The sequence below is a fragment of the Neofelis nebulosa genome, chromosome 13, assembly GCF_028018385.1.
Source record: "Neofelis nebulosa isolate mNeoNeb1 chromosome 13, mNeoNeb1.pri, whole genome shotgun sequence".
In the NCBI taxonomy this organism is placed as follows: Eukaryota; Metazoa; Chordata; class Mammalia; order Carnivora; family Felidae; genus Neofelis; species Neofelis nebulosa.
Window position 1 is genome coordinate 38,209,382 of NC_080794.1, and position 13,242 is coordinate 38,222,623.

The window sequence follows — 13,242 nt, forward strand, 5'->3', positions numbered from 1 at the left end:
TTTTTTTTTTTTTTTAATTTTTTTTTCAACGTTTTTTATTTATTTTTGGGACAGAGAGAGACAGAGCATGAACGGGGGAGGGGCAGAGAGAGAGGGAGACACAGAATCGGAAACAGGCTCCAGGCTCCGAGCCATCAGCCCAGAGCCTGACGCGGGGCTCGAACTCACGGACTGCGAGATCGTGACCTGGCTGAAGTCGGACGCTTAACCGACTGCGCCACCCAGGCGCCCCGGGAAGAGTAGTTTTTAAACACATGATGCTGGTGGGGTGCCTGGGTGGCTCAGTCGGTTAAGCATCTGACTTCAGCTCAGGTCATGATCTCGCTGTCCTTGAGTTCGACCCCCGCGTCGGGCTCTGTGCTGACAGCTCAGAGCCTGGAGCCTGTTTCAGATTCTGTGTCTCCCTCTCTCTCTGACCCTCCCCCATTCATGCTCTGTCTCTCTCTGTCTCAAAAATAAATAAACGTTTAAATAATTTTTTCAAAAATAAATAAACGTTAAAAAAAAAAATTAAATACATGATGCTGGGACAACTGAATATCCACATGAAAAGAATGAAGTTGGACCTCTACCTCATATACAAAATTGACTCAAAATGGATCAAAGACCTGAACATAACAGATAAAACTATAAAACTGTTAGGAAAAAACACATGTATAAATCTTTGTGACCTTGCATTAGGCAATAGTTTCTTAGATAGCTAAAGCACAAGCAACCAGGGACTTCTGAGGAAGATGGCAGAATATGAGGATCCTAGGCTCACCTTGTCCCACGGGCACACCTAGATAATATCAAAATCAGTGTAAATAACCCAGAAAATGACCCAAGGACTTGCAGAACAGACTCTCCACTGCTAAATGTAGAGAAGGGGACACATGGAAGAGGGTAGGAAGGGCTGAGATGTGGTAGGGAGCCAAAAAGACTGTGAGACTGCCTGTGGGAGGGAGGGAAGCAGTGGAGTGGAGAGGGGAGAGGAGCAGACCTCCACACCAGGCACACCATGCATACGGGGCCTGTATGGGTGAGATGAATCCCTATAAACATCTGTCTTTGAAAACCAAAGGGGCATGGATTCTCATATTCTTATAATCAGTGGGCTTACCACCTGGAACTTTAAAAATCGGCAAGCTCAACTCTGGGAGAGTCTGAGGGCAGAAGGAAACTGAATCTCCGCCCTTAAAGAGACAGTGCACTGAAGAGCCCAGCTGACACACAGCATAGAAGAGGCAGTTTGAAAAATGCCACCTGAAAAAAAAAAAGAAAAAAAGAAAAAAAAGAATGCCACCTGGGGTGGGTGGCGTCTGGGTGGCTCAGTCAGTTACTTCGGCTCAGTTACTTCAGCTCAGGATCTGACAGTTTGTGGGTTCAAGCCCCGTGTCAGGCTCTGTGCTGACAGCTCAGAGCCTAGAGCCTACTTTGGATTCTGTGTCTCCCCCTCTCTCTGCCTATTCCCTGCTCATGCTCTTTCTCTCAAAACTAAATAAAAGTGTTTTAAAATTTTTAAAAAATGCCTGGGTATACAGGAAGGAGATTTTTTTTACTAATCTCAGTACATGAGCTGGAGGGGCAGGGATTTGAGGGGGACTTCTCTAAGAGCCATTTCCTTCCCCTGCCCCCTTCCCCAGCCTGGATTCACAGATACCTATGGGAACCAGGGCAGCAGAACACTCTCCTGCTAACAGTGAGAGCTCGGCCAGACATTCTTCTGCAGACATACCCCCTCCATCCCAAGCAGCCTCAGGTCCCCTCTCACAGCACACCTGCATGGACCTTATTAACAGTGCCCTCCGAACCCTCCCCCTGCTCACTGAGCTATTATATGGACCCACCCTTCCATTCCAGTCTGGGCAGTTTTCTCATGGTCTTCAAGCTCTCTCCCACAGCAAACCAGTGTAGATCTTGCAGGCACCATGAATCTCAGCCTGCTTTTTCTTGCGGACCTGCCCTTCCAATAGACCCTTGGCCAGAGTCCATCCAAAGCAGTGCCACAAGCCTGGAAGTGTGCAAGTAGCCCTGATGGGGGCCTCTACCACTACAAAGTGACTCCTGCCCCAGGGAGAGATGAAGATAAATACATGTACCAGTCCAACTATGGCCCAGCAGTGGGCTGGGGGCAGACATCGGTCTGACTACAGGCCCTACCCACCAGCAAAAGCTTCTCAGGGCACAACAGAGGGAAAGCACCCTGCAGTTCAGTGCTACTCCATCTCTGGCAAATGTCTGGTCTGACTCAACTCAAGCCCAAGGTGGCCCTAGACTAGGCCACTAACAACACAGAGACCAAAACCTGCCCACAAGAGGCAGAGAGTGCCATTGCAGACAACTGGACTAAAAGCAGTGTGGCTCAGCCACAACAGTAGGGCACATGCAACACACATAGAAAACATCCCTAAAGCACTGGGTTCTGATGAACAGGGGACAGTGCACTGCAGGGTGCTATAGGACCTCTTTTTCACAAAGCCACTGTTTTCCAGAGTGGGAGACATAGCTGACTTACCTAACACAAAGAAACAGACAGAGTTAGACAAAATAAGGAGACAGAGGAGTGTGTCCCAAATGAAAGAACAGGACAAAATCACAAGAGACCTATGCAAAACAGAGATAAATAATATCCCTGATAAAGAATTTAAAGTAATAGTCATAGGAGCACCTGGGTGGTTCGGTCGGTTAAGTGTCTGACTTTGGCTCAGGTCATGATTTCACAGTTCATGGGTGTCAGCCCTGCATCAGGCTCTCCACTGACAATGACAGCCTGCTTGGAATTCCCTCTCCCTCTCTCTCTGCCCTTCCCCACTTGCACGCTCTTTCTCAAAATAAATAAAGAAAAAAGGAATAATATTTAAAAATAAGTAAGTAAAGTAATAGTCATAAAGATACTCACTAGACTTGAGAACAAAGTGAAGGATCTTAGTGAGACCCTCAACAAAGAGATACAAAACATAAAAAAAAAAAAAAAGAACGAATCAGAGATGAACAACTCAATAAGTAAGGTTAAAAATATACTAGAGGGAAATAAATAGTAGACTAGGGGAAGCAGAACAGATCAGCAACTTGGAAGACACAGTAATGGAAAGCAACCAAGTTGAACAGGAAAAAGAAAAAAAAAATAAAAACAGACTAAGGGAACTCAGTAACACCATCAAACGTAGTAACATTTGCACTATATGAATTCCAGAAGGAAAAGAGAGAGAGAAGGAAGCAGAATATTTATTTGAAAAAATAATAGCTGAAAATTTCCCAGTTCTCAGGAAGGAAACAGAAATCCAGATCCAGGAAGCATAGAGAGCCCCCAACAAAATGAACAAGGAGGTCCACACTAAGACACGTAGTACTTAAAATGGAAAGCAGTAATAAACACAATTTTAAAAGCAGCAAGAGAAAACAGTTACATAAAAGGGAAATCTCTTAAGGCTATAAGCAGATTTTTCAGCAGAAACTTTGCAGGCAGGAGGGAATGGCAGGATGTATTCAAAGAGCTGGGAAAAACAAACAAACAAACAAACAAACAAACAAACAAACAAACAACCTGCAGCCAAGAATATACTATCCAGCAAGGCTATCATTCAGAATAGAAGAAGAGATAGTTTCCAGACAACAGAAGTTAAAGGAATTCATGATCACTAAAACAGCTCTATAAGAAATGTTAAAGGAGACTGTGGAAATGAAAGACCATAAGGAGAAGTATGAAGAGTAGGAAGCATAAAAGCAATAAAATTAAGCTTATCTATAAATATCAGTCAAGGGGCACCTGGGTGGCTCAGTCCGTTAAGTGTCCTACTTTGGCTCAGGTCATGATCTCATGGCTCGTGGGTTTGAGCCCCGCATCGGGCTCTGTGCTGACAGCTCCGAGCCTGGAGCCTGCTTCTGATTCTGTGTCTCCTTCTCTCTCTCTGCCCCTCCCCCACTCACCCTCTGTCTCTCTCTCAAAAATAAACATTAGAAGAAAAAATTTTTAAAAAATTAGTCGAGTTTCACAAAAGGATGTACAGTATCACACCATATATCTAAAATGTGGCAGGGGAGAGGAGTAAAAATTTAAAGCTTTTAGAATGTATTCAAACTTGGGGCACCCAGGTGGCTCAGTCCATTGAACATCCAACTCTTCATTTCAGCTCAAGTCATGGTCTCGTGGTTCGTGGGTTCGAGCCCCACATCAGGCTCTGCACTGACAGCATGAAGCCTGCTTCAGATTCTCTCTCCCTCTTTCTTTGCCCCTCCCCCACTCGCCCCCCCTTTTAAAAATAAATAAAAATTTAAAATTTTTTAAAAAATGTGTTTTAAAAAGAATGGATTCAAACTTCATAAACTTAAGTGGCCATCTACTTAATACAGACTGCTGTATGCATATGATGTTATATACAAACCTCATCGTAGCACAAATCAAAAACTGGTAATAGATACATGCAAAAAATAAAGAGAAAGGAATCCAAGTATATCACTGATGAAAGCCAGCTAACCGTGAGAGAAGAGAACAAGAAAGAAAGAACTACAATGGCAACCATAAAACAAGTAACAAAGTGCAATAAATACATACCTATCAATTATTTTGAATGTAAGTGGCCTTAACACTCCAATTAAAAAAAACACAAAAAACAGAGGATGACAGAATGGCTAAAAAAATCAAGACACATCTATATGCTGCCTATAAGAGACTCATTTCACACCTAAGAGACATGCAGATTGAAAGTGAAGGGGTAGAAAAGCATTTACAGTGCAAATGGAAGTGAAAAAAAGCTTAAGTAGCAATACTTACATTGGATAAGACAGATTTTAAAACAAAGACTGTAAGAAGAGACAAAGAGGGATACTATATGACCATAAAGGGGACAATCCAACAAGATATAGAAATTGTAAACATTTACGCACCCAACATAGAAGGACCCAAATACATAAAGCAGCTAACAAACATAAAGGAAATAATTGCTAATAATACAATACTAGGAGACTTTACACTCACTTATATCAATGGATAGATCATTTAAACAGAAAATCAACATAACAGTTGGTTTGGATGATACACTGGACCACACAGCTCTAACAGATCTATTCAGAACATTCCACCCTAAAATAGTAGAATATACATTCAAGGGCACATGGAACATTCTCCAGAATAGATCACTTATTAGGCCACAAAACAAGTCTCAACAAATTAAAAAGTTATACCAAACATCTTTTTTGACCACAACACTATGAAACTAGAAACTAATTACAAGGAAAACTCAGGAAAGAACAAATACACACAGGTTAAATAACATGCTACTAAACAATGAATGGGTTAACCAAGAAATCAGTAAAAAAAAAAAAAAAAAAAGTGGAAACAAATGAAAACAAAAACTGAGATGCAGCAAAAGCTGTCCTGAGAGGGAAATTTATATCAATAGAAACCTACTTCAAAAGCAAGAAAAATCTCAGATACACAACCTAACCTTACATCTAAAGGGGACTAGAAAAAGAAAAACCAACAAAACCCCAAACCAGCAGAAAGAAGAAAATAATAAAGATTAGAGCAGAAAGAAATGAAACAGAAATTACAAAAACAATGTAACAGATCAATGAAACCAGGAACTGACTCTTTGAAAAGTTCAACAAAATTGATAAACCTCTAGCCAGACTCATAAAAAAAAGAACTCAAATAAACAAAAACAGAAACGAAAGAGGAGAAATAACAATCAACACCACAGAAATACAAAGAACTGCAAAAGAATATTATGAAAAATTACATGTCAACAAATTGGACAACCTAGAAGAAATGGATAAATTTCAAGAAACATATTAACCTCCTAAAACTGAATCAGGAAGAAACAGAAAATTTAAACAGACTGAATCAGTAATCAAAAAACTCACAACTGACCTCAGTGGCTTGGTCAGTTAAGTGTCCGTCCACCTCTTGATTTTGGCTCAGGTTGTGATCTCATGGTTCATGAATTTGAGTCCTGCATTGAGCTTTGCACTGACAGCATGGAGCCTGCTTTGGATTCTCTCTCTCCCTCTCTCTCTGCCCCTCCCCGGCTCACTCACTCTCTCTCTCTCTCTCTAAATAAACAAATATAGGGGCGCCTGGGTGGCTTAGTCGGTTAGGCGTCCGACTTCAGCTCAGATCATGATATCACAGTCCGTGAGTTCTAGCCCCACATCTGAGCTGTCAGCTCAGAGCCTGCTTCAGATTCTGTGTCTCCCTCTCTGCCCCTCCCCTGCTCATGCTCTGTCTCAAAAATAAATAAAAACATTAAAAATAATAATAATGAATAAATAAATAAATAAATAAATAAATAAATATAAATAAACGTATAAAAAAAAAAAAACCTCCCAACAAACAAAAGTCCAGGACCAGATAGCTTCACAAGTGAATTCTATCAAATATTTCAAGAAGCGTTAATAACTATTCTTCTCAAAGTATTCTAAAAGTAGAAGAGGGAGAAAAGCTTCTATGAGGCCAACATTACCCTGACACCAAAACCAGATAAAGACACTATACAAAAAGAAAACTACAGGCCAACATCTCTGATGAACATCCAGAAAATATTAGCAAGCCAAATTCAACAGTACATTAAAAAACTCACTGACCAGGATCAAGCGGGATTTATTCCTGGTATGCAAGGGTGGTTCAATATTTGCAAAACAATCACTGTGATACATCACATCAGCAAGAGAAAGCATAATAACCACTTAATAATTTCAACAGATGCAGAAGAAACATTTCACAAAGTACAACATCCATTCATGATATAAACCCTCAACAAAGTAGGTTTAGAGGGAACATACCTCAACATAATGAAGGCTATATATGATAATCCCACAGCTATGATCACACTCAATGGTGAAAAACTGAAAGCTTTCTCCCTAACATCAGGAACAAGACAAAGATGTCCACTCTTACTACTTCTATTCAACATAGTACTGGGAGTCCTAGCCACAGCAATCAGACAAGAAAAAGAAATAGAAGGCATTCATATTGGTAAGGAAAAATGAAAACTTTCATTATTTACAGATGACATGATACTATACATAAAAAACCCTAAAGACTCCACCAAAAAACTACTTGACGTGATAAATGAATTCAATAAGGTCACAGGATACAAAATCAATATACACAAATCCACTGCATTTCTATACACTCATAATGAAGTAGCAGAAAGAAATGAAGAAAACAGTCCCATTTACTATTTAACCAAAAATAATAAAATACCTAGGAATAAACCCAACTAAGGAAGTGAAAGACCTGTACACAGAAAACTATAGAACACTGATGAAAGAAACTGAAGAGGACTATAAAACACTGATGAAAAAAACTGAAATGGAAAAATATTCCATGCTCATGAATTGGAAGAACAAATATTGTTGAAATATCCATACTACCAAAGCAATCTACAGATTTAATGCAATCCCTATCAAAATGCCAGCAGCATTATTTTACAGAACTAGAATAATACTAAAATTCGTATGGAACCACAAAAGACCTCCAATAGCCAAAGCAATCTTGAAAAAGAACAAAACTGGAGGTATCACAATCTCAGCTATCAAGATGTACTACAAAGCTATAATAATCAAAACGGTCTGGTATTGGTCAAAAAACATACACATAAATTAATAGAACAGAATAGAAAACACAGAAATAAACCCACAATTATGTGGTCAATTAATCTTCAACAAAGGAGGCAAGAATATGCAATAGGAAAGAGACGGTCTCTTCAATAAATGGTGCTGGGAAAACTAGACAGCTACATGCAAAAGAATCAAACTGAACCACTTTCTTGCAACATTCACAGACATAAACTGGAAATGGATTAAAGACCTAATGTGAAACCATGAAAATCCTAGCAGAGAGCACAGGCAATAATTTCTCTGACATCAGTTGCAGCAAAATTTTTCTAAACATGTCACCTGTGCAAGGGGAACAAAAGCAAAAATAAACTGTTGGGACTACATCAAAATAAAAAGCTTCTGCACAGCAAAGGGAACAATCAACAAAACTAAACAATAAGCTTCTGAATGGGAGAAAATATTTGCAAATGTCATATCTGACAAAGGGTTGTTAATATCCAAAATATAAAAGAATTTATGTAACTCAACACTCAAAACACAAATAATCCAATTAAAAAATGGGCATAAGACATGGACAGACATTTCTCCAAAGAAGACATACAGATGGCCAACAGACACATGAAAAGATGCTCAACATCACTCATCATCAGGGAAATGTAAATCAAAACCACAATGAGATATCACTTCACACCTGTCAGAATGGCTAAAATTAACAACTCAGGCAACAACAGATGTTGGCAAGGATGGGGAAAAAGAGAATCTCTTTTGCACTGCTGGTGGGAATGCAAACTGGTGTAGCCACTCTGGAAAACAGTATGGAGGTTACTCAAAAAATTAAAAATACAACTCCCCTATGACCCAGCAATTGCACTACTAGGTATTTACCCAAGAGATACAGGTATGCTGTTTCAAAGAGGCACATGCACCCCAATGTTTATAGCAGCACTATTAACAATAGCCAAAGCATGAAAAGAGCCCAAATGTCTGTCATCTGATGAATGGATAAAGAAGATGTGGTATATATATACAATGGAGTATTACTCGGCAATCAAAAAGAATGAAATCTTGCCATTTGCAACAATGTGGATGGAACTACAGTGTATAATGCTAAGCGAAATAAGTCAGTCAGACAAAGACAAGTATCATATGACTTCACTGATATGTGGGAGTTAAGATACAAAACAGATGAACATAAGGGAAGGGAAGCAAAAATAATATAAAAACAGGGAGGGGGGACAAAACATAAGAGACTCTTAAATACACAGAACAATCTGAGGGTTGCTGGAGTGGCTGTGGGGGGATGGGCTAAATGGGTAAGGGACATTAAGGAAGACACTTGTTGGGATGAGCACTTGGGTGTTATACAAAGGGGATGAATCACTGGAATCTACTCCTGAAATCATTATTGCACTTTATGCTAACTAACTTGGATGTAATTTAAAAACAAACAAAAAATGGACAAGAACAAATTATTTACAAGGATGTGAGGAAATTATAACTCTCATACATTGCAAATGGAATTGTAAAATGCATGGTCACTTTGGAAAACAGTTTGGCAATTCCTCAAATGTTAAACTAAAGTTATCACATGACTTAGTAATTCTATATGTAGAATATACCCAAGAGAAATTTAAATGTTGGTATAAAAACTTGTATACAAATGCTCATAGCAGCATTAGTCATTATAGCCAAAAAATACAAACAACCAAATATCCTTCAGCTGATAAATATATGAAGTGTGGTTATATCCAAACAATGGAATATTATTCGGGCATGAAAAAGAATAAAGTGCTGATACACTGAAAACATTATGTTAAGTCAAACAAGCCAGATACAAAAGGCCACATATTGTATTATCCAATTTATATAAAATATCTAGATATGAAATATCTAGGCAAATTCACACACAGAAAGTAGATTAGTGGTTGCCAGGGGCATTAGGGAAAGGGAATGAGGAGTGAATACTAAAACTTTTTGAAGTGATGAAAATGTTCTTGCAATTAGATAGTGGTGATGGTTGCATAACCATGTGCATATAATAAAACTAGGGTAAATTTTATGGTATGTGAATTATATCTCAATAGAAAAGAGAAAAAATACATTAAATAAAAAAAGAGGGGCGCCTGGGTGGCTCAGTCAGTTGAGTGTCTGACTTCAGCTCAGGTCCTGATCTCACCACTCGTGGGTTTGAGCCCCCATCAGGCTCTGTGCTGACAGCACAGAGCCTGGAGCCTGCTTTGGATTCTGTGTCTCCCTCTCTCTGCCCCTCCCCTGCTCGTGCTCTGTCTCTCAGAAATAAATCAATGTTAAAAAAATTTTTTTAAAAAGCCTGGTCACCTGACAGGCTTAGGAATGAAAAAAAACTTGTAGTGTGCTTAATAAATATTGTTACATATTGTTCATTCCCCTATAAAATTATACTTAACAATAAGAGTTTTTAATTTATTGTTGTTATACTTAATTTTATTGTTAAGTTATACTTAACAATAAGAGTTTTTAATTTAATTTTGTAAACAATTTTGGAAATCACAGATATTCATAATTTTTGCCATTGATTAAGACCACTTTGCATGATCTCAGCTTGCATATTCACTTTTTTGGTCCCAAATTATCCTGCAATACCTGTAGAGTGCCTGCACAGTGTTAGGAAATCTCATCTAAAGCATCGTTTGAAAAAGTGTAAAGAAATAATGTGATAGCATATACTTTAAGGATAATGTGATTACCTACCTGTAACTCCTCTGCTGTGGAAACATCTAGTCCTGTTAGATCTTGTATTCTCATATTAATCCGAGACACCACAGGGTTTTCATAGCCAGAGAGCCAGGCACTAACAAGAAGAAAATATTAGTTTTACTTATAATGTTTCAATAAGTAAAGACTAAGAGCCATCATTTTAAAAGCCATAATATATGGGATAATAAGCCTTTACCTATAGGCATTTAGTTGGCTTGTTTGATGTGATTTTTACTAAAGAATGTTGTAATTTTTTTTTTTTTAATCCTACATGTTAGGGGTGCCTGGGTGGCTCAGTCAGTGAAGCATCCGACTCTTGGTTTTGGCTCAGGTCATGGTCTCATGTTTGTGGGATCAAGCCCCATGTTGGGCTCTGCACTGACAGCACGGAGCCTGCTTGGGATTCTCTCTCTCCCACTCTCTTCCCCTCCCCCTGCCTCAAAATAAATAAATAAACCTTTAAAAATGCTATATTTCACAGTTAAAGGTTGGAAAAAAAAAACTAATCTCATTTATTATAGAGTTTTCTTTGAAAACAGTTGGATTAATGTAAGAAAACAGTTGGATTAATGTAATGTAAGCTGTCTACATTCAGAATTTTTAAAAATTCTGAAAAAATACATACCAAACTGAAAACAGTTTTTCTTCCCAGATAAGGTATAGGAACTGACTGAGGTGGAGGTCATAGGGTTTTTAGCCTGATATATATAATGTAAATGTTTTATGAGAAAAAAATTCATTTTTTTTAAAGTTTATTTTTGAGAGAGAGACACAGAGTTAGTAGGGGTGAGGCAGAGAGAGAGAGAGAGAAAGAGAGAGAGAGAGAAAGAGAGAGAGAGAGAGAGAGAGAGAGAGAGAGAGAGAGAGAGAGAGAGGATTGCAAGCAGGCTCCACATTGTCAGTGCAGAGCCCTACAAAGGGCTCAAACTCACGAACCAGGAGATCATGACCTGAGCTGAAATCAAGAGTCGGCCACTTAACTGATTGAGCCACCCAGGCGTCCCTCATTTTTTTAATTCATTATATTACTTCTTTATATTACTTGCATAAATAACAGTAAGTTTTGGGGTGCCTGGGTGGCTCAGTCAGTTAAGCCTCTGACTTCAGCTCAGGTCACAATCTCACAGCTCGTGGCTCAAGCCCCGCATTGGGCTCTGTGCTGACAGCTCAGAGCCTGGAGCCTGCTCTGGATTCTGTGCCTCCCTCTCTTTCTGCCCCTCCCTTGCTCACACTGTCTCTCTGAAAAATAAACATTAAAAAAATTAAAAATAAATAATAAGTTTTTTAAAGGTATCCAAACACACCCAGTAAGATGACTATAATAAAAACAGATAGATGGACAATAACAAGTGATGGTGAGAATGTAAAGAAATCAGAACCCTCATACATTGCTGGTAGGAATGTAAAATGGTACAACCACTTTGGAAAACAGTTTGGCAGTTCCTCAAATTGTTAAACATACAGTTACCACATGACCCAGCAATTCCACTCCCAGGTACATATCCAAGAGAAATTAAAACATATGTTCATACAAAAACTTGTACATGAAGATTCATAGCAGCATTATTAATAATGACCAAAATGGAAATAATCCAAATATTCATCAACTGATGAGTGGATACATAAATGTGATCTATCCATATGCTCAATTATTGTGCCATGAAAAGGAATGAAGGACTGGTAACATGCCACAACATGGTTGAACCTTGAAAACAGTATGTTAAGCAAGATACACAAGGCCACATATTATGATTCCATTTATATGAAATATCCGAATGAGCAAATCAACAGATACAGAAAGTAGATTAGTGGTTTTCCAGGGGAGGGAGGATGTTCCCATTCAGAGTGACTGTTAGTAAGTACAGGCTTTCTTTCTGAGGTGATGGAAATGTTTGGAAATTAGATAATGGTGATGGTTGCACAACTAAAAAGACTAAAAACCACTGAATTACACACTTATTTAAAGGAGTGAATTTTATGGTATGGGAACTATAGCTAAATAAAAAAAGGTACTCCCAAATTAAACTATCTCCTTTATATATAATTTTTCCTGGTCTATCAGCCTTTTTCCTTTACTTCTCTCATCAATCTCTCACTCCACATTTCATCAACATTGTTGCTAAATCCCTAAATTAAATTGGCAAAAATACTATCCTTAATGAAATTTTTTCTCTGAGCTTACGCCTGTGTCACCAAACCCTACTAAATAAAGTCATGAAATAGGGCAAATATGTATTCCCTGAACATTCATGAACACCAACTTCAAATGGGCCCTTACTCTTCCTCCTTTTTTCTACTCTGAATCCCAACCCACCCAATTTCCCCCTTCTCTCAGTACATATCTCCTACCTAAGAGAAAAAAGAAACCATACAATCTACATACATTTGCATCTATCTGTTCCTTTTAGTTCATCTAGTTCGTCCCTTCCAGTTCCAAAGAGATTTCTCTCCATTATAAGGTTAATTCCCTGTCTTAAATTCTATTATTTTCTGACATTTTAGGAAGCATAATTCATTGATTAGACCTTTTCTCTCTTAAATGATCAACTTTTTCTTCTCAATTCCTCCCACAGCTTTTAACTGGGCTTATGTCTTTTCCATAAATAAATAAAGTTCCTTCCTTTAACTCTCTGTCTTGCTCCAGCTACCAATCTCTTTCTCCTCCCTCTTTAAGTCCCCTTTTTCCACAGACTTTTTTTTTTTTTTTTTTTAAGATTCTACTTCGAAGTAATCTCTACACCCAATATGGGGGCTCAAGCTCACAACCCTTAGATAAAGAGCTGCATGCTCTACCACTGAGCCAGCCAAGCACCCAACTCTTCATTTCTTAATCCATTCCAACCTTGCCTCAGTCCCTATCACTCCACCAAAACTGCTCTGGCTAATATCACCCATAACTACTGTGCTACTAAATCTAACAAAATGTTTCCAATTTTCATCCTATTTGCCATTCTAGTAACAGCT

At 38.6% G+C, this 13,242-nt stretch overlaps 1 protein-coding gene across 2 annotated transcripts in view; it reads right to left on the reverse strand.

The window, feature by feature from the left end:
* Positions 1 to 13,242, reverse strand: part of P4HA1 (prolyl 4-hydroxylase subunit alpha 1) — an 89,232-nt gene that overhangs the window by 11,408 nt on the left and 64,582 nt on the right. For both annotated transcript variants that reach the window (XM_058696662.1, XM_058696663.1), the window contains exon 10: positions 10,269 to 10,372. In XM_058696662.1, coding sequence (XP_058552645.1) covers positions 10,269 to 10,372 — 104 coding nt within the window. The remainder of the gene's footprint in view (positions 1 to 10,268; positions 10,373 to 13,242) is intronic.